Genomic DNA, 22,005 nt, shown 5'->3' with positions numbered 1-22,005 from the left:
AACAGAGTTGGCCAAAAGGACCAAACGGACAACTTTTTTAAACCACGGGGACCAAACGGGTAGGAGATTAAGGGTGAGCATTTGGACATCCGGATCGGATCGGATCGGGAACCGAACCTGGACTGGTTTCTTAGATTAGTGTTGGTTATCGGTTCTTTGTATCATATGAAATGGTCTGGGTACAAAAATGGGTCGGTCTGGATCCGGATCCGGGTCCGGGTCCGGGTACAAAAGCAGTTTGGACAGGAATTTTAAAGAGGTTATTTATTTTAAACCTATATTAGATTTTCAACCTTTTTGTATTCTGTGGAAAAATTTAAAACATGCATATCTCGTTTGTTTGAAATCGTATTGACATGTATTTTTTTTTCCAGCGTGTAGTTTAGAGTTTGTATACGATTTTAGACTTCGGATTTGTCGTTTTTGGTTTTTATATTCAATGAGTTACAGTCCCCTAAAGTTATGATGTCATAGCTGGAATTTTTTAGTTTTTCAAATATTTTTTTGTATTTTGTATTATCTGAAAATTTGAAAACATACATATCTCATTCGTTTGAAATCATTTTAGCATGCATTTTTTTCCAACATGTGGTTTAGAGTTTGTACATGAGTTTAGACTATAATTTTATCGTTTTGGAATTATTTTCAATGACTTATAATAGTCTCCGGAAGTTGGAATATCAAAACTGAATTTTTTTAGCTTTTCAACTATTTTTTTGTATTTTGTATTTTGTGAAAAATTTAAAAATGCATATCTTATTCGTTTGAAGTCGTTTTTGCACGCGGTTTTGTTCTAACATACAGTTTAGAGTTTGTATATAATTTTAGACTATATTTTAGTCGTTTTTGGTTTCATATTCAATGATTTACAACACCCCCCCCCCCCCACACACCCAAATCGAGATATTCTAACTTGAATTTTTAGCTTTTCAGCTATTATTTTGTATTTTGTGCAAATTTTAAAAATATGCATATCTCATTTGTTTGAAGTCCTTTTGGCATGCGGTACAAATAATCATAAATTAACTTTAGCATCAAAAACTAACTTTCGATAGAGCTTCAGCTACTTTGTCTCATATGCACCTAAAGTTGTATCGGTCCAACGGGTACAAGAAACCGAAATGCCCGGCCCGGACCCGGTAAACCTCCACAGGTCGGTCCACGGTCCACCCATTTCTACCAAACCAGTTTGGTCCAAAAACCGGTTCCGGTCTAATCCAAACGCTCACCCCTATAAGAGATTCAATAGTTGTCCTGATTGTGCATGTTTTGGAATTTGGAAAACCGCAGGACCAATCGCTTAATTTGGTCTAAATATAAGATTATAAGTTACAAGCAAAGCTCTATTTTATGAAAAACTCACAAAGTAACTTTCTTTTAATATCCTCAACCACAATTATAAACACAAATACAAAAAAGGTAAAGGGTTCAATGTGAGAACCAAACCAAACACACAAATTTAGCATGTTCCACTCAAATGATCTAAGGTTGCTATTCATTACAAACCTATATAATGTTTTTTTTTCCTTTTGGATCGAACTAGAGCTAATAAATCAGCCATTATTCAAAAAAAAATGCAGTAGGAAAAGTCTCACAGTATAGCAATCATTTAAAAGTTTAATGCCACCCATTTCATCTAATTTCCAACCAAAATCAAGTGTTAGTCAAACTCATACATACAAAGTTTATGCTATATTTGCTTTAGGTATTAGTGTTCCCATTGTGTAGGTGGTTCTTTGAGGACCTCATGACACATGTTCTACTTCTATTTGTGTGCATGTCACAATCCCATAGTAACAGACAAAAGTAGGAATCATAGACATGTTTCTTGTAAAACAGCAAAAGATATTAAAATAAACTACAATAGCTTCCCATACAACATCGCCCATAAATGTCGCTTAATGTCTTCATCTTCAGGCGACAAGTGGTCTTTCAACAACAGTGTATTAAGATGCATGTGATGCAACTTCTTAGCCTTCATTTCTTCCTTTTTTAGCTTCAAGTCGAGTCTTTTTTCCATGATTTCAACTTTTTTTCCCATGAGTTCAACTTCTCTGTCTCTAGTAACCCTAATTGCACGAAGTTGTGCAATAAATTCATCAACAGACAGAGAAGACTGTGATACCTTAGACTCTTGGTTGGAGTGTTCAGAATTGTCCCCTTCTTCACTTGCTGTGTCATGATCAATATCTACTCCCATTTCTTCACCTCTTGCACCCTTTTCACTATTTTGTGAGGTTTGGTTAATATTTGGAAAAAATTCCATGTTTTCAGAGCATTCAGGGCTTAAATGATCCAGGGAGTCTTCAAGATGTTGAGAGTTCCTATATAAATTTGGATATGTTAGATCCATGGTACGAAATTAAAGAGATTAGAAATGAAAAGTTGAGAAAGTATATGAAAATATGCCAAATACTAGGTTGTATTTGTAGAGAAAATTTAAGATTTTTTTTTAAAAAAACAAATAAGTACTATCCAATAAAATAAACCAACCAATAAGAGAATGCCATGTGGAAAGTAAAAACATATAAAAAATGGCTGGCTAAGATATGATATGGTTGATACTTACTTGGGAACAAAATTTTCCAAGTCCTTCACAGCTGCCTCCACTGCATAAACTGCAATTTTCTTCACCTGTAAATTAGCAAGCATAAAGCAATTGCACGATTACAGTTTATAACAAATAAGTCTAAATAAATATAACTGACAATACTATGGACCTAGTTGACTCTTGTGTAGTTTATAAAGTATGATACAAATTGGACCAAATGATGCCACACATACAATAAAGTCAGTACTTGAATCCAACATCAGATATGTGGCAAAAAGACCGGTTTGACAGGTTCCATAACGGGTTGAAGTCAAACAGGAGTTGTGTTGACCAGACAACAAGTTAATCCAGTTTTAATAAACTCATAACTAATTAATATATAAAATATGACGGTAAAGTAAAACAATATTATATTTTTGAATTGAAATATTTAGGAGGTTGTACCTTGTCATTCAATCTGTTACCTTTTTCACTACTCTATTTTAATTACCAATTTGACCTGTTATCAGAAACATATAAACCCAAATTCCCCTCTACAGATAATAATAACCAGTGGGATGGCCCGAACGATGCCAAGGGTTTATTAATCCTATATATTCGACACCATTTCTGTAATGACCTCTGACATAAGGTCTATTTCTGTAAATTTTGTGAAACATGGGGACCATGGCTGTAAATTCGCTATTAGACAGGAACTATTTCTGTAATTTTGTGAAAAGTAGGGACCGTTTCTATTATTTTGCAATTGGGCAGGGACTATTTCTGTTATTTTGTGAGATACAGGGACCATTTCTGCAGCTTTGCTATTAGGTAGGGGTGATTTTTGTAATTTTGTTAAACATAGGGACCATTTCTGCACTTTTATGAAATAGAGAAACAATTTATGTAAATATGCTATTATACAAGGACCGTTTCTGTAACTTGTGAAAAATATGGAAGACAGGACCAGTTTTGTAATTTTCTATTAAGCAGGGACCATTTTTGTAAAACTGCACACGCTCCTAAATCTGCCTGTAAAATAGTTATATTTGATAATTGCATAGTGAATGCAACCTGACCACATATGAACCAACAAGAAGTGCAACTTTAGAACTGAAGGATGATGTCAGATTCAATATTGCATAATATAAAGAAGAGATTGTTTACCCCCAACTTATCTTCTTTAGCCCTATGATTTTGGGGAAGAAGGCGGAAATCATCTGTCAACCGAATGCATTCACCAACATTTTCAGGAGAAACAAAGTCCAGTGCTACTTTTATACATGACTGCAAAAAAAAAAACATATTTATGCACTTAATACAACACATATAAACAGAGACAAAAATCGAAAGACACAAAACTAACAAATAATATTTCCAGATCAAACGAAGTTAAAGGAGATTCAACTTTCAAGGCTCATTTAGAGAAAGAATGGCTATGCTTTCCCGGAATGGATAAATTGTAACTTTAACAAGGTTAACAGAAGACTTCTAGGTAGAACACCCTTACCATCTGTTTAGAAGTTATTTGCAGCAGTCTAAAGACAAGATTCTATCCCTAAACAAAACAATTATAGTGATTTTGAGCATAAAAGTAGTTATTTCTGTAACTGTGTGTTTTATACCCTTTAGATCTTGTACTGCCTCCGTCCGCTTCAGGTCACCTTGTGAGGTGCCCTAATTAGGGACCCTGGGCACACGCTACGATTTTTTTATCCATGCTTGAATGCATATGAAAAGAGTGTTTTTGATATGAGATCGTGGGAGCATACATGTGAAGCACGGCATAAGCATCATACAGAAGTTTTTTTATATAGGTTGCTTTATGATGATTGTTTCTGGAAGCTGTACTTGAATGGTTTGATTGAGGCTGCTTTGTTTTCAAACGACAGAAATATATATATATATATATATATATATATATATATATATATATATATATATATATATATATATATATATATATAGCATAAGGTTTAATAGTATCTTGTGTTACTTTATATTAGTTTCCTAAAAGTATGTTGTATTTAAATGTAGATTGTTTCCTTGCTATGTTATTACTTATATGGTATCAGAGACATGTCGACACAGCCAACACTTGCCTTGCTGGATTGTCCTTGGAACCCTAGCTTCGAAAGACATGTCAAGAGCCTACACTTGCCTTGTTGGATTGTCTCTGGAACCCTTAGCTTCAGGAGACATGTCAGCAGCCTACACTTCCCTTTCTAGATTGTTGCCGGAACCCTAGTTTCTGGAGACATGTTAGAAGCCTACACTTGCCTTGCAAGATTGTCGCTGGAACCCTAGCTTCCAGAGACGATGTCAACAGCCGAAACAAACCGCCGCTGCGGCCCTTGCTGAAACAGATTGCAGTCGTTGCCGCTCATTCAGCTGTTTCCAGAACCGTAGTTGCCTCCGCCGAAAATCTAGTTGTTGCTGTTGCCAACCTTGCTGAAACGAACCTCCCCTGCCATCGCGGAACCCTTGATGAAACGGGTCGCTGCCATCACAGCCGTTGCTAAAACAGGGCATATATATGCGCCCTGTTGTCCAGAGTCCGTGTTCACCTCCTGTGTGGTAACCCTACTGTGACTGTAGGGTGATCTTTTGTCGGTAGCCATCCAATCCGGTTCTTCCTTAAACCTCTTGTACCATGTAGGTAACTCTGTTTTGAGGTAAGCAAACAACAGCACCATCTCTCGATCTAGTGTTGACTCAGAATATATATGCAAAATGACATGGGTGAGAAAATTCCTTAGGGAGTTGGGAGTAACTACAAACAGCTTGATGAGGCTTTATTGTGATAGTCTTCAGACATTCATATAGGAAAATGACATGGTCCGACCAAGCACATTGAAGTTGATAGTCATCTTATATTCTTATTCGAGGTCACATTGTGGGAACACAAACATACCCTCCATCAATCAAACAGGTTAATGTCGGGACCCAATATTAACTTGCTCACATTTATTAATATCTTGTGTTACTTTATCTTAGTTTCCCAGTTTAGGTTGTACATTGTATTTACATGTAGATTGTTTCCTTGCTATGAAAAAACAAGAAAAGCTTTCCCGCATCTAATTACTTACATCAAACTTGGACGAATCCATGTGGGAGGCTAGAGCCCAGCATACATGAAATCATTGTGGATAGCACACACAGATTCCTAAGATCCTTTTCAATAATGTTGTTACAAAGGTTTCATAAGATCCCTTCCATGTTGATAGATAGTAATTAAAGTTGAGAAAAATAAAAAAATAAAAAATACCCTTGACAATTAATTCAATAAGCAGTTGCTAATGAACTAACACATAGACCTCCTAGCCTGACAACTCTAACTAACTGATGTGGTGCGCATAAACATCATTGGTAAGCATGTAAACTTAACAAACACTAAATAAACAGCATTTTCTATCTCCTATGCATACTTGAACAAGGGCATAAACTTTTACAGGTAAACATATCATCGTATTACCATCCTATCAACGAGCAATGCTTATTGGGAATAAGAAGTATCCTTTATCTCATGCAACATAATGCATACTGCAATGCATCTACAAGTGCAAGTTAACAAAATTCAGATAACTAGAACCTCTCAAATGGAGATCAAAGATCAAGAAAAAGATGCAGTCTCAACGACCAAGGGATGACCATTTTTTTCATAAATTAGTAATCACGATATTATGCAAGTCAACAGCATAGTGAACTACATGTTATCCCAAAACATCAAACCTTGATCCCTTTTAATTTCAAATGGAGCAAAACAATGCAGCAAAAAACGATATAAAAAGAAGTAGTAAGTTATTAACCTTTAGATTTCTAACTTGATGGGCACATCCAGCAGGTATAAAGACAGCATCCCCAAGCTTTTGTACAAAACTCCATGCTTCAATTCCTGATCATAACCAAAAAAAAAATGAGCACAATCATAAAATCCAATATCAGTGAAAGGTGATATATAGAGCCTTGCAAATGTACACTAACCAAATTCTTCCTTGAGCTTCCTTTTATGCTCCATGGTTAAGTAGAATGTTTGGTCATGAAGTGGGTGGATAACCTGGAGTAAGTAAATATAATAGAGCAATTTAAAATTTCACTATTTAGTATTGGGATACTATACATAAAAGAATCTCTATTAAGGGACTATGTTTTCACCTTCAAAAGTAACATGGTTCATGGGTTTTGCAGTTTATTAATAGTTTGCAAAATTTCTGATTGCCGCATATGATAAAAGAAACAATAGGCATGAGTGATGCATCTACTCTCAGCTTTACAAGACACATGGTTTGCTTTCAATCAAAACTATAAATCTTGGAGGAATATTTGTATGTGATCGAATCAGATATGTTTTCTTAATACTTACTTCATTTCATGAAGAGGTAAAGGCCTAAATTTAAGTACAGACTACAACCTAAGATAGGAAACCATAAAAAGCATACAAGTATATTTAAGACTCCTCAAGTGGGAGCATTAATCATGCCCAACTTGTCGCATATAAAAGACTACAAAAGGGAGAGAGCTAAGTTGAATGCAACGAACAGATGAACAAAAATAAAAAGCTACATAAAAACAACAGGTGCACTGGACTGCTAGGCCTGGAACATGAAACAGTAACAGAAATCCAAAGATCAGGAGGCATGTAAAACGGCTTCAGGAATCAAGAACGGGAACAGGAACTGAAACTGATGTGAAAAAGTCAAGAATGGGCCCCTGGAATCTAGTCAGGAAGAAGTGATAACACTCAAAATCTCTGCCATCAACAGGTTCATCCCATGTTACTGAGCGAATAGTAGTATCTTGGGACTCAAACCTCCTTCAGTGGAAGAGATTTGAGCATGGAGAGGACCGAAGGAGGGAGATTTGGGAAGTGGTACTTGGTGTGCCAATAATCCTTGCAATAATAACATTGTATCCTCCTTTTCCAGCATTTCTAGATTGCAGATGCCAATGCCACAGCCTCGAATGGTTGAGGGTGAATTTTTTAAGTACAGTTCCCGAGCAAGATGATATGTAGATGCCATGACTATGAGGCGGTGTGACTCAACAGTAGGGGGCGAGCACTAGTATATGTGAGATAAACAGCATCACGTCCATCTTAACCAAACACTCTTCCTAAACTTGCACATCGGAAGTCACAGGGAAAAGAACCCCAAGTTCTTCTAACAGCTTACATAGCATGGTGTAAGGTCTCTGAGGCGCCTTGCTCGTGTCGAAATTCGATTTTGTAACATCAATCTATTTTGCTTCTTCGTTCACCACTGAAAAAAGCTAACTGAACAAAGACTATTTTAAGGTTTTCGGCTTCAGTTTTAGTACTTGAACAAAGACTAGTGATCAACCAGGAGTAACATGAGTTTTACCGGAGGATAAGTTGGAAAGGGGTCTTTAAAACTGAATCTTGGCAACAAGAACGTGGACAGATAGTACAAGGTGCAGAAAATGTTACCAAACCGGAACAGCCAAGCAGGTGGTGTTGGATGTAGCGACGGCTGTGGCAGCGAAGGTGGTAACTAGGTTTCAGGCGCGGAACAGGAGTCGTCGACCACAGAGATTACAAGAAACAGGAGCAGACGCGACAGCTATGGTTATGGCAAAGTTTCATAAACAGAGGCTCTGATACAAATCAAGAAACCCTAATCCTAAAATATGTTTTTAAAATAACATGGACCGAAGATTTCTAGGGTTCCGACAAAGTCAGCTCTGATACAAATCATGAAGAAGTAAAGGCTTCAATTTAAGTACAGGCTACAACCTAAAATAGGAAACCATAAAAAAGCATACAAATATCTTAGAAAACGCTATTCTCTAAATATATCTAACAGCATGTATTACTATTTACTTGTCGAGTAATGACCTCAATTTCTATACAAAGTTTGGCAAGCAAAAGGAAACTAAATCAATCCTAAGTAAGGACACGGATACAAATCAAGAAACCCTAATCCTAAAATATATATATATATATATATATATATATATATATATATATATATATATATGCACATTTGTATCTTGTAATAGTAAACATCAACCAAAAGAAAAGGATTACCTTCTGCACAGGACAACAATAGACATCCCGAAACTCTGTAAAGTGTTTTTTGAGATATTCCTCAAGTTTAGGAGTATCCTCCCTCCTAAAGATGTCCCACAGAGCACCTCCCTCTCCCAGATCAGATCCATCCACACAACTACCTGAAATATTACACTGGTTATTAACTTCTTCAATAGCTTCTATTTGCTCATTATTGCTAATTTCTTCATTATCAAAATTTACAGTGCATTTATCAGAAGACTTCACTTGTTTCCTGCACTTCACCTTCTTTCCCGCATTTCCATATTATTCCATTTCTCTTGTCCCCTTAGGGGCATATGGTTTGAGAATGCTGTGAACTGAATTAGGATGGAATGTTTATCCATTAGTCAGAAGTTTTTGTGAACTCCAACCAAATTCAGTTTCATACTCAATTACAACCAAACGTGGAACTGGAACATAATTAAATTCCAATTCCAGATAAATCCCCGAAATCCGGCAAACCATACGCCCCTTATCTTCTTGATCGTTATCAATGTTAAAATCAGCTTATTCACATCTTTCCTCCTTCAACTCACATTCATCTCATTGATTACTAATAAGGATCTGTTTTTTGGCTTGTTTCTAGTGTTAACACAGCAAACAGCTAAAGAGTCGTTTTGTCCTTCAACATCGATATCACATGAGAATCTTTCAACTTTAGATTCAAGACAATCATTACCTAGTGTCCCTTTTTGGAAAGTAACATCTTTCATGTTATCAACATCAAGTTGAGTCTTCCCTGCCAATCCAAAAAGTTCCATCTCATCCTGAGCCCTATGCTGTTGTTTCAATTTATCAATCTCTTTAAGCTGTTCGGGGTTGGGGGTCACACTTGCAGTATGAGTCAACAAATTCACCTGCATATCAACGGAAATTATATTTGTTTAGAAGACTAAGGATACGTATGGCACACCACAGCTAGCTTATTATTCAAGCTTTTTTAGGTTGTCATGTTTGGGAAACCAAAAAGTAGCTTATAAGCTAGCTTTGTAAAAAGCTACTTAGACTAGCATTTCAATGAGCTTATTGAAAATTTTTTAGATTCTCCCAAATATACCCTTTATTAATTATAAAGAAACTCAATCTTCTACGTGCCCTTTTATGTCATTTTACATATTTCAGCTAGCTTGTCAACTAGTTTTACCAAGCGTCAGTTTTTATCAGCTAGCAGCTAGCTTTTCAGCTAGTCCACCAAACATAGCCTAAATTGAAAGTTTAAATCATTTCATTCATGTTTGGCATAAGTAAATAGCAAAATCATACCACATCAGAATCATCACAATGAAGTTTAGTTACAGAGTCTCCACGTCCTAATTCTTCAGAAAAGCCATAAGCTATATATGTTTTAGGACCTATGTCTGGCTTCAGAGATCTTGGAGGCAACTTGACTGCAAGATTAAGGTAGCCATCACGAGGATGCGTATATTCTTTAAAGGGTAGAGAAGTGATAAATTCAACACCATGACGTGGTAACCGTTCTTCAAATAAATTTGATATGGGCCAGGCTTTCAACTTTAGGATATAAGGCCACCCTTCTATGTCATCTTTACCCTCCAAATACCCAATAAAAAACTGATGAACACTAATATCAACCTGCATGTTATAAAAAACTGATGAACTCTTGCACCCACCAATTACCATAGAACACAAATAATATTATAGAAAAATAGCACATAATTAACCAACCTCACACCAATCCAAACAATTAACAGCAGTCACATCCAAGAGCCTATCATGGTTGAGATTTGTAATCTGGCGAAAAGCACGCCACATGACCATGGGTTCCCAGCTCAGCCCAAGTGTAGTTTCTAGAACATTACTCACTATTACTGGCTCCCCTTTTGACCAATGCCACTGAAAATGTTTCAAATCTCCAGGTTTAATGTCTATTGCACATGGGCAATACAAGTAATTGTCACTGGAATTTTCACGAGAAGCAGCTTTTCGTAACTGCTCATCACCACCATCTGAAGAACATGTGCACCATTTCTCAGGCATATCCCTCATATCTTCCTCAAGTTTGTACATCTTTAAGAACTTTTGTGCTTTCTCTAGCAATTTTGGAACACTGTCAAGTGGTTTTATGTGCATCAACTCTAAAATCCCATGACCACAACCACCCATGGTTTCTGGTGGACAAGGGATTCTGCCATCATCCAGAGACTTCCACTCATGAGTTTGCTTTTCCTTTGGTGCAGGATCTTCAGCAGCCTTCTTTACTTTAAGGCGCTTCCCCCCATGTAAGTAATCAGGACCAGGATCATTAAATTCAAAAATAACTTCTTCCTTGTTTCCTTGAAGGTTGCCATCTCGCAATTCCCAGCAGCATTGAAGGCAAAGGTCATAATGACAAGAAGGGCATCTTCTATGCAAGTCAAAAATTGATGTTTTACAGCTGTCACTGCATAGTGCATACATCATGTGACAATCGAATTAGGAAACCATTATAAAACAAAACCCTCAAATACTTGAATCATGATCATTGAAATGAGATACATACCAGCGCACCCGTTCATCCACAAAGCACTTTACCTTCTTCAACCGTACCTCTGATAAAGAAGACCCTGTCCAATAAATAAATTTAGAGAAACCTAAATAAAGTATCACTTATCCTTTCCAACCATCATTTTAGTGAACAAACTCACACTATCATCATTCCAGCTCACCATCTTTCCCCATTATTTTACTCAATTTTGATAGAAAACCAAGAATTAGCTGTACAGATGCATAATTCTTCATGAAACATCTATGCACCAAGCCAATCAAAAAAAAATTAAAAGACGTTGTCATATGATTCTTTGTTGGCTTGCAGTTATGCAACATGAACTTTTCAAATTGAGTGCAAGGTCAAAGTTCAGGTTCATGTTCATGTTCATGTTCATTCGTTATGAGATCAAATAACATAATTGAGTTAAAAATATGAACAACCAAATACCTTGAATTTTAGACTCTATTGCTTTCTCCTTTATCTGCTCCTCATTGATGCGTTTCAAGAATGGATAAAGCACATGTAGGATATAAATAGAATATCGAACTTTCTGATCATCATTAGGTTTGAAATCAATCTTCTTTTTCACCTAAAAACCACCAACAGATTCAGTATTGCATTTCTTTTATGCGTAAGAGTAAGAACAGAAATAAGATCCATAACAAAAAGATTAAGATGCAGGAACCAACTTTAGGGTCCACATCACGCAAACAATGTTTACAGTTGCAATTGTCACAGCAAACAGGGCAACACTCAGCAAACATCTCCTCTGTCATGTTAGGGTACCTACAGAACAGAGTAAACAAGGAGAATAAGATGAAAATGCTGTGAAAAGGTGCAAATTCCAGATAACAAAGATAAAGTTTTGACTAATCATACCATGTTGTCATGCAAGGAACACAGTAACGCTTTGTAGTGCATTTCTGACACTGAACAACTCGTCCCTTGTCGTTCCTTTGACACTGATGACACATGTTTGATTGTACATGAACTAGATTTCCCTGTCAATTGATCAAATATGTGCAACAGCAATCAAGCAGATTTTCATGAAATATAAAAAAGAGAAACAAGGAATGAAAAGGGACACAGAATATTACATTTTCATCGAGAACCATGTTCTTGGCATAATTATTCAGCTTGAAACCATCCTTCATGCTGGAGTTGAAAGCTTCATGTTTTCTATATGTGGAAGGGCCGTTTTCAGATTTAATCGCAGCCCCAGTGTTCCCATTGTGCTTTTTCCAACCTCTTTTCCTACCTCTCTTCTTCTTCATCTGAACACCCTGTTTCTCCTCTGCATCAGGTTCAGAAACCCTATTTTGTTCTTCATTTCCTTTAATAGCTTCATGTTTTCTATCTGTGGAAGGAATTTTTTCAGATTTAATCGCAGCCCCAGTGTTCCCATTGTGCTTTTTCCAACCTCTTTTCCTACCTCTCTTCTTCTTCATCTGAACACCCTGTTTCTCCTCTGCATCAGGTTCAGAAACCCTATTTTGTTCTTCATTTCCTTTAATAGCTTCATGTTTTCTATCTGTGGAAGTACTTTTTTCAGATTTAATCGCAGCCCCAGTGTTCCCATTGTGCTTTTTCCAACCTCTTTTCCTACCTCTCTTCTTCTTCATTTGAAGACCCTGTTTCGCGTCTGCTTCAGGTTCAGAAACCCTATTTTGTTCTTCAATTCCTTTATCGTCCATCAAATCAGTTCGTTCCTCTTTTATTTCCTGATTCTCTTTCTTTTCAGCCAACAATCCCGCTGTGCTACTGCTACGTACAGCATTATAGCATGGAGAAATAAAATTAATGTCTTCTACTTTTTCGTGATTGAGAGGCAGAGTATGAGGAGAGCGCAAAGAAGAAGGTGCACGACAAGCAAGATATCGGTGCCGATCATCAACAGCACGGCGCCGTTTGTGATTATCACCAGCAAGTAGACCACAAACAATAGGATGGCGCCTTTTCTTATCATCAACAGCAACCTCATCCTTCACCACTGTGTCACCGATTTCACCGTCATCTATATTAGCCTCAGTAAGACTCCCGTTCTTCGTAATCGTCGTCGCCATCAATTGACACTAATTCTTGAGAATCGAGAAGAACAGGGGATTCTATGTATACCTAGAAGAGAAATTAGGGTTTTGAATGCAGAATTCTTCCCGCCAGGTGTACTCCACCTCACATGTTTCACGTACACACAGGGAGGAGACAAAATGCGCATGAGACGAAGACGATCTCTGAAATTCTGTTAAACATTCACCTCCCATCAATCTTACCGGTGATTGGTGTACAACTGTGCATATAAGACAAAAGAGCATTAAATGAAAAGAAAGTGAAAGTGAAAATGTATCTGTGCATGCATTTCAAAGCAACAAATAACATGGTTAAAGCTAAACCAACGAGACTTTTTTTTGACAAGTATGTATGTAAATATAGTATAAAGATGATTTCAAAAGAAAGATATTGTTTTGTAGAACCTATCTTCGATAAAATCATACCAAGTTTCAACTATTTAATTTGGATTTTTCTCCCTTTTCTTTAGCAAATGTCGTGAACGTTTTATGAAAGTAAAACTTCTTGGATTAAAATAGTAAAGTCATTTTTCATTATTTTATTAGTTAGTCTTCTTTTTAATCCATTTTATTAATGATAAATTATATTTTATATCTTTTTAAAATAAAAAACACAAAAAAAAATCTTAAAATAAAAAAATAAAAAAATAAAAAAAAAAAGATAAAATCTTAGTTTTTCTTCAAATAAAATAATTTGTTTATAGATTTTTATAAAAACTTTGTTACGAATAAAACGATTTGATGAAAGATTAAGTTGATTTGGTTGCTAATATTCTAATAAAAATTGAAATAGATGGATCCAATGAAAAACATAATATTTTTAATAGATAGTCTAATTGGATTAACAATAAACATATTTTAACATTATTTTTAATACGTATTTACATATTTTAAGATAGTTTCTCTTGTTTAAACATTTTGAAATTTCAAATTTATCATACATATCACTATGGTTCATCGAACCAAAACTGTATTCATTTTGTATGAAGATAAAAAGATAGAGAGAAAATGGTATGTATAGAGAGTGATTACAAAGGACATATACATAAATGAAAAATTAGATATAGAGAATTTTTTGAAAAATAAAAATGAAAATAAAAATAAAAAGATTCTCTAATTATTTCATGGGTTCTACGACTCCTAGTCATATTTAGTTGCAATTTGTCGCATCCTTCAAACACCATGTGCAAAATACCTCTAGTCAAATGATCATGCGGTTAGAGAAAATATTGCATATCTTTGTTCTTTATCTTCCCTTCTAACAGTTGAGCTTTACGCTCTTCATTAGCTTGGAAAATGTGTAATTTTTGTTCTCGATATCTTTTTCTCTGTTCTACCTCTTTGTTGGTTGTAGTGTTAATGTCGACAATTCCGTTGACAGGATCAAATATTTCATTTTGTGTTGACGGTGCGGATGCCGCTTTTTTTTTCCTTTTCCCCTTTCTCTGAGGCGGTGAATTTTCAACATTAAACAAATCACCTACAAATGCTTTTGCTTATTGATTTTTATCAAATAAAGTTAATAGAAAATTGATGTAGCAAAAATAATAAATCATTATATAAGTCATAAATTATGGATGATGCCCTTATATGAAAGAAGAAGTAATATTTTGTGTACAATGTAATACATTATTTGACATGTATTTGCTATATAAGAAAACGATGAACTCACATCTTCGATTACGTCTTTAGACTTCAACACAACCACGATTAGAGAGACGTACATCTTAACTAGTATATATATAAACCATCAACCAACAGAAAGAAAGAAATTCACTCCTTGTTTATAAAAGTTGAAGAGAGATTTCCCGGGTCTAAAAGACAATCTCATATTCATATAATGTCATGAAACATCAATGGAGGACTCATACATCATCTTTTGTCCATCCCATAAACAAAAAATGGAAAATAGTTTCAAAAATCATCCCCCACAACACAACAAAAATTCATTCGTAAATGTTAACTTCATTGGTTTGTTAGTCTTCCTTAAGCTTATTGACATACTTGAGAAAAGCGCGTGCAGGATTATCCCTTGGTGCTGCACGTACACGGCTTGACCTCCTTAGTGCCGCCTCTTCTTCCATTTGAATCATGTGTGCCTCCTTCGATTTCTTCTGCATTTCACTCCTGCAATCAAAATGATGTTATAGCAACATACTTTCGTTTATTTGTACATTATAGCATCTAGACATTGTACTTTGAAAAATCAACCCAATTATAGCACTCTACTTTCAATTTTTTTTTCTTATTAAAGCATTGATTGTACTTTGAACTTACGATATTTTCTTGTAACGTTTCTCCAACAGCTTTTTAAGAGCCCTTTCTCGCTCACCCTTTTCATTTAGAGACCCCATCAAAGAGTCAAGCTGTGTATAATAACAAGAAGAGTCGATAAATAAATAAATAAATATAGCCAAAAGTTTGTAGTTATGAATCAATCTATGAGAAGTCAATAGTCAATACCTCTGTTTTAGTGGCATAGTAGCCCCATTGTTTGTGATCACAACTTTCAACAAATATCCTCCAATCCTTGCGGAAAAACCAGTACCTGTTATAATCCCTGTCTTTACCCAACGGATTTGTGCGTATATATCTCTTCTCAATTTCCCTCTCCAGAAATTCTTTCTGCAAATAGAATAAACAAAATAAAATTATATCCAAAACTGTCATATAAAGACCTTCTGTATATAGAGGTGGTATAAACAAAAAGAAACACACACAAACACAGAGAGGAAAGAGGCCTTACCCTCTGCTCTATATTTGCTATATCATTTGTTTCTTTTTTCTCAACATCAGTCAATTTCTTTGACCCCTTTCCATTTGATACTTTAATACTTGCTGTTGTGGGATCTGTATCCACCTTTGACTTTTTCACATCCTTCTCAGATGTCTTCTCTTGCTTCTTCCCACTGCAGACCAATAATATAACCATTAAAACTCAAAATTAACCTTCTACTCAGAAACTTTACCATCAACCACAAGATTTCTAGGGCTATTTTCAATGAGAAGGGCATTCACGTCTTTTGCACAGACAAGATATTGAGAGAAAGTCCCTGTCCCACCTTTTTGAATGGACAAAAAATTGCAAGTTTTATCCCATTGACATCAGTATAACTTGTTATGCCATGTCATGTATAACAAATAGGGCCAAAAAGAACAAAACATGGAACCTGTTTTCAGATATGTGTTTTTTCAGAGTGGGTGAAGTTTTCTCCGGTTTCTTTGCAACATTTCCATTTTGATCCTTCGAGTTGTTTCCAACAGAATCGTTATGCTCCTTTGCATTTAAAGCAGCTTTTGCCAATTCCTTTTTCTCTCTTCTCTTTTTATTTTCTTCAATGGCTTCACCTCGTTTTTTGGACGCGAGTTCATGTCTCTCTTCAATATACTCATCCAGCTTTTCTCTCATTATGTCTGTTGCCATGACTTGAGCAACCAATTCAATAAAGATGTTGATCTTAGCTTGAATGTCTAAAAGACTATAATGCCCCCGTTTTATAGTAGGTATGTGAGTGGATAATTCATCATTGCTAATTAGTTCCAGAAAATCACACAAGTAATCCGTCCATGTGACCAAAGAAATCTGTATGAAATGATAAAAATCGGTTATTCACACAACATGAGTTCAAAAGAACAATATCAGTTTCATAAAAAACATAAGAGGTCAAATGTATTATCGCATCGGCGCATCCTACTTCCATTTCTTTCAATTGTTTTCTTATCAAGGCACTGTAGTTTGAAAAATCTACCAAGAATAACATTGTACTTACATTTTTTTTCTTACCCAATTACAACAGTAAAAATTGCTTTGTATCTAATTAGGTAGATTTTTCTAAGTACAATGTTGTAACAGGAATAAATGAAAGTAAAATGCTACAAAAAACAAATTAATGAAAATACGTTACCATTTTTTGCAATCAACTCAGTCTACAGTTTAACCATTTTGCAACCTCTAAGGAAATAAAAAATTTACAAAGCAGATGAATTATGAACCTTTAGCTTCCGTTTTTTCTTCTGTAAAGCTATAAAATAATCCCCATCATCCTTTATAAGTAAGCGAAGAAGAGCAGAGTGGGACTCCACAATCAGGAGTATATTGCTGTTGTCTTTATGGCAGATGGCATTTTCAAAATCATCCAATGAAAATGGTGATAAGTTCAAGAATTTACTATAAGAAGAACAGAAATCCCAAACCATCAAAAGATCACCAACACATTCCATTGGGACATTGAATTCTGGATTTGGTGGAGGACGTGGTGTAAAGACAGGATCATCTGCAGCAGCTTTCACCAATAAATCATCGATCGGATATTTGATTGGCTCAATGTTTTCTGTAATGTTGAGATTACAAAAACATCAGAAATTAGTAAGGTTGGATGCGGAGGGCATTTACGTCTTCTGCACAGGCAAGAAATTAAGAGCGAGTTCTGTAAAAGTTATGATTGTTGTACAACTGACATGAGTCCTAGTCCAATGTATGCCAAACAAGATGAGGATGAGAAGGGCATTCACGTCTTTTGCACATTCTTGGGTACAAAGGTTGATGCACTCTCACTTGCCAAAAAATATCTTAAAGAATATGCAAGAAGCCTAAAACATGATCTAAAAGGAAAAGAAATTAAAAGACTATACCTGGTTTTGCATCATCATTGGGTTTCTTTCGCTTATGTTCTCCATTGTTTTCCTCCTGAACAAAACCATGGAACTAATGAATTACTTCAAAGAACAAGATTCCATTTATTTACACCATTTTCCTTCATTCTCCATTTTGTTTGTCAGATCTTGATGTTTACTTCTTTTCAAAAAGAAAATAAACTCACACACCCATGATTCTCAAGAGACATGAACTTAAAACCTAATCTGTTTGGTTTGATGGAATGGAATGCAGATGGAATGGAATGGAATAAGCAAGGTAAACTGTATAGGAATGGAATGAATTTCCATATGTATCTATTATATTACATGTAAATACAATGGACAGTTTTGACTCTACCCTACATTATTTAACTATAGTTGATGAAAGCATTATTTACAAAAATAAAAACTCAAACATAATAGAAGGTCATCAAAGCCCAAATAAGATTATAACGAAAAAGAATATTTTTTTAGTTACTTCTAGAAAATAAAACTGTAATTTAGTTAAGACTGTGAAATTATATAAAAAACGACTTAGCATTAATGCATAGATAAAAATGGGTAGTATTTAAAAAATCACATTCTTTCAAGAATGATCTACAAAACAAACAGCTTTCTTTCCTAGAAATGGAATGAACCATTCCATTCCTTCCCCATTTCCATCATACCAAACACCACCCAAAAGGTTGTAACTTGTAAAGCCTTTTTGGGTGTGACAAAAACTTATAAAATTTGGGACCCACAAAATGAAAATGCTCAATGACCAAAGCAAGCAAGACCTTCAACATTTGAAACCAACAAGTAGTTACCTTGTCTTTTTTAGGAAGTTTCCTCTTTGGCGAAAGTTTGATTCTCAATTCTTCCGGAAGATTAGTAGAGATCCCATATTTCACTGCCAACTTATCATGAAGCACCCAAGGAACACTTCTAACTGTAGACTCTCTAATAAAAGACTTCAAAACATCTCTACTAAATGGCAATTTTTTCTTAATCAAATCTTCTCCACTCACCACAGCATTTTCAGTTACTTTCTTATCTTTATCAAGCCATGCTACATGATATTGTGTCTTTTCAACTTCCTCTTCAATTACTTTTACTATTTTGCATGGATATATTCGATTGTTCTTCCTCCCGTATATTTCAGTACCCTCCAACAAACGTTCTTGCAACTTTGCAGAAATGGTAATGACAAGATCTTTTAAAGGAAGCATGCCTGCAAATAGCACAATTTGAGGGTAAAATAAGTTGTGAAAAGTAGATAAAAAGGCAGAATAACGTATACAAAAAGGTTAGGAAGAGTAATTACTGAATTGAACATCACGTAACACAGGCTCCATGAGTTCTTTAGGGAATTGTTGAACCTTTTCATTGGCTTGTTTTTCAGAAACCAAAGCCTCTTCATATGTCAAATTGCTCTTCCCAGTGCTCTTGCATGTCCAAACTCTTTGGCGATAGAGATTTATCCGTTTTAAGTATTCACTAGTATGCACAAAGACCAAGTTTTTTTTATTAATAATGAAAAGATTATATGAACATGCTGTTTTCAACACCAAGATTCTGTAAAAACCACAATGTCTTCATGTTTATCACTCCCATTCGTATACAGACCCTCCATCGTTGCAAATTTATAGGCGTGAAAGAAAAAGAGTATAGTTTTCTACTACTCAAAGAAAAAGATTGTAACTAATTAACTATTTGAACTAAAGAAATATGACCAAAAAAAAATCGGGGCTAAAAGTTGCGAAAAGTTTAAGAATATGGTAGGTTATACTTGCAAAATCAAATGCTGATTGATTTTGGAATATTTGGAGTAGCATTGATGGAGCTACATGGAAGCCAGGAATACCCTACAAGTTGTAATGCTTTGTAATGTAAAAAAAATAGAAATAAAAAACAAAAATGTTGTTGCAGTGCATCCCTGAATCTTTTTTTTTTATTTATTTATTTTGGGAGTGGGTACTTGATTGAAAATCCAGGATCCTACTGACATTTTCTTGGATATGAAACTAGAATCCACAGGCTTGTTGAAGTTTGTTTTTTCTAATTGTATCACATATGTTTTAGATCTATATAAAATGTGATAGATCAATTGACCATAAAAATGAAAACACGTATCTTTTTCTAAAAGGTAAGTAGAACTGTAGAAATCAGATGGGACAAAAATGGAAAGACGTGAAAAAAACAAGCTATTAAAGGAGGAAAAAGAAGAAATTAGGAAGGTACCGATAATCGCGAAAAATCTCTTTGGTAAATCGAACTTGAAACACCAGCTCCTCAGGCTTCAAATCATCAGGTTTTTCCAAAATAGGGAACGGTTTCCTTCTATATAACGGCATTTCACCAACTCAGCTGCATAAACAAACATTCATAACATGCATCAACAGATTACACCTGAGAAAAAAAAAACCCAAAAGCCACGCACCATTTCTAAACCCTAAAACGCTGTTTTTTTCTCGGTGGGTTTTACGAAAGAACCCCACAAACAAGAAATTAGCAAAAATGACTTGACTTATACTCAACTGGTGAATGATGATACAAGTCACAGCAGAATCACTTTATAAGAGGCAAAAACCCCAACCAAACAAATTGAAAAGGAAATTTGATTGAAATCATGAAAATGCTAACATGTTATTTGCAATTCCCGCCACAATTTGATTCAATCTCGCACATAATTCGTTAGGTAAAGCAGTAAATACTGTAGGTGGAGTGAATTCAAGAGATTTACCAGAGATTAGTAGCTTGGATTGTTGAGAGAAAAGTAAGAGAGAAGAGACAGGCGGTGGATTTTGACGTGTTGGGCGTTGGCAAGGAGAGGGGGTTCTCTCTACGCACCTGGTCTCTTGAGACTTCCCTTGTTCTCGGGAGCCAAATATTAAACGGATCTCATTTTAAAACAAGCCCCTCATCTTTCAAAATAAGACAAATAACCCCCTTCTCTTTTTAAACAAGCCCATTGTCTTCCAAAGAAATACAAAATACCGGATGTAAATTTCTCATTGTATTGGTCGGGGGAGCATTTGAACCTCCGGACCGGACCGGACTTGATAAGCCTCAACAAGTCTGGTCTAAGGTCCACCTATTTCTGCAAAATTTGTTTGGTTCGGTCAAAATGTTCACCCCTACATCCAAGAACCGGGAATAAGGCTTGGACATTGACCTCCTCACCAAATCCGGTCCAAGGTCCTCCGGTTTCTGTAAAACCAATCTGGTCCAAATGCTCACCTCTAATTAGTTGAATACAAACGACATCGTAATGCAATCTTTATTCTAGATTTTATATTAATTAGATGTATGTTCGTATAATGTGCATGAAGCAAATTATATATTTAAATTGTTTTTAAACAAATATTTAAATATATTGGAGTTCATGTTGACATAATTATAAACTTGTAAATAAGTTGTTTTACAGTTAGTTCAGTCATAGTGTGTAGATTGATATTTACCGCAATCAATGAATGAAAGTTTCTTTGTAAAATGTTGTTGGGTGATATGTAGTTGAAATAACAATGTACTTTTACGATTTGTTTATTATAACACCTCAAAGTATGGTTGTTGGAAAATACATCAAAATTAAAATAAAAGTAAATTGTGTGAATTGTACATGTGGTTTGGAGTAATTTACGCGTTACGTCCATAACTTTTTCAAATTCTGACCGTCCCTGTTATACGTTTTTGTTGCATATGAAGTCTCTATCAAACATAAAAAGACTATTTAACCATCATTACTTTTTTTTCAATTAATTTTCTTACATGATTTTTTTATATTATTATTAGCTTTTAGTGGGTGATATGTCCTAAATTATATATATTTTAAGGGATATTTTAGATACTTTTAAAGGCATTTTTACGGAAAAAAATGTGCTTAATTCCTCGATATTTCTATTTTGCAGCTGAAAATGACATGGTGAAATAATAGCTGAAAAGGACCAGTTTAGACATAATTTTGTGAAGTATTGAGCAAGCAAGTCAGCAGGAGTTAAGCATGGGAAGAAATTTGAAGATTCTAAAGATATTTTATGGATTTATTATTTTTCGTCAAGATTTCAAATCTCGTCACGATTTAAGTCGGTTCTAAAAAACTATAAATAGAACCCCAAATTCGTCCATAACAATGTATCACATCAGAAAATAAGAAGAATATTGAAGGAAACATTCAGAGAAGGCCGTTTTGAGTGTCTAAAAGGATATATCATCCGGTAGGCTGCTATAGAAGCGT

At 35.2% G+C, this 22,005-nt stretch overlaps 2 protein-coding genes across 2 annotated transcripts; both read right to left on the bottom strand.

The window, feature by feature from the left end:
• Positions 1-1,608: 1,608 nt before the first annotated feature.
• Positions 1,609-13,371, bottom strand: LOC145116909 (lysine-specific demethylase JMJ26-like). The gene is made up of 14 exons (XM_079053210.1): positions 12,186-13,371; positions 11,968-12,089; positions 11,778-11,874; positions 11,536-11,677; positions 11,101-11,164; positions 10,287-11,001; positions 9,864-10,193; positions 9,280-9,457; positions 8,577-8,719; positions 6,515-6,587; positions 6,340-6,425; positions 3,698-3,817; positions 2,570-2,634; positions 1,609-2,324 (listed from the first exon to the last, which is right to left on the bottom strand). Exons 1-14 carry the CDS (start codon positions 13,149-13,151, stop codon positions 1,859-1,861), a joined length of 3,567 nt encoding a protein of 1,188 aa, XP_078909336.1. The 5' UTR covers positions 13,152-13,371; the 3' UTR covers positions 1,609-1,858.
• A 1,547-nt stretch (positions 13,372-14,918) lies between these two features.
• On the bottom strand, positions 14,919-20,625 carry LOC145115784 (DDT domain-containing protein). The gene is made up of 11 exons (XM_079052143.1): positions 20,515-20,625; positions 20,013-20,138; positions 19,096-19,268; positions 18,599-19,002; positions 17,787-17,841; positions 17,148-17,485; positions 16,325-16,737; positions 15,901-16,063; positions 15,618-15,779; positions 15,432-15,520; positions 14,919-15,281 (listed from the first exon to the last, which is right to left on the bottom strand). Exons 2-11 carry the CDS (start codon positions 20,123-20,125, stop codon positions 15,131-15,133), a joined length of 2,061 nt encoding a protein of 686 aa, XP_078908269.1. The 5' UTR covers positions 20,126-20,138; positions 20,515-20,625; the 3' UTR covers positions 14,919-15,130.
• Between the last annotated feature and the right edge of the window lie 1,380 nt (positions 20,626-22,005).

Source organism: Lactuca virosa, chromosome 5 (genome assembly GCF_052849685.1).
Source record: "Lactuca virosa cultivar CGN04683 chromosome 5, Lactuca_virosa_CGN04683_v6, whole genome shotgun sequence".
Lineage (NCBI taxonomy): Eukaryota > Viridiplantae > Streptophyta > Magnoliopsida > Asterales > Asteraceae > Lactuca > Lactuca virosa.
This window is presented reverse-complemented; position numbering and strand designations above follow the sequence as displayed.

Coding starts and splice junctions, on each gene's coding strand:
- LOC145115784 (XM_079052143.1), bottom strand. CDS start 20,125: ATGCCGTTATATAGAAGGAAACCGTTCCCTATTTTGGAAAAACCTGAT. Junction 16,738..17,147: donor AGAAAAAACGGAAGCTAAAG/GTTCATAATTCA, acceptor CATTTCATACAG/ATTTCTTTGGTCACATGGAC. Junction 15,780..15,900: donor TAGCAAATATAGAGCAGAGG/GTAAGGCCTCTT, acceptor TTCTATTTGCAG/AAAGAATTTCTGGAGAGGGA.
- LOC145116909 (XM_079053210.1), bottom strand. CDS start 13,151: ATGGCGACGACGATTACGAAGAACGGGAGTCTTACTGAGGCTAATATA. Junction 10,194..10,286: donor ATTGTTTGGATTGGTGTGAG/GTTGGTTAATTA, acceptor TATAACATGCAG/GTTGATATTAGTGTTCATCA. Junction 3,818..6,339: donor ATCAAGTTAGAAATCTAAAG/GTTAATAACTTA, acceptor TTTTTTTTGCAG/TCATGTATAAAAGTAGCACT.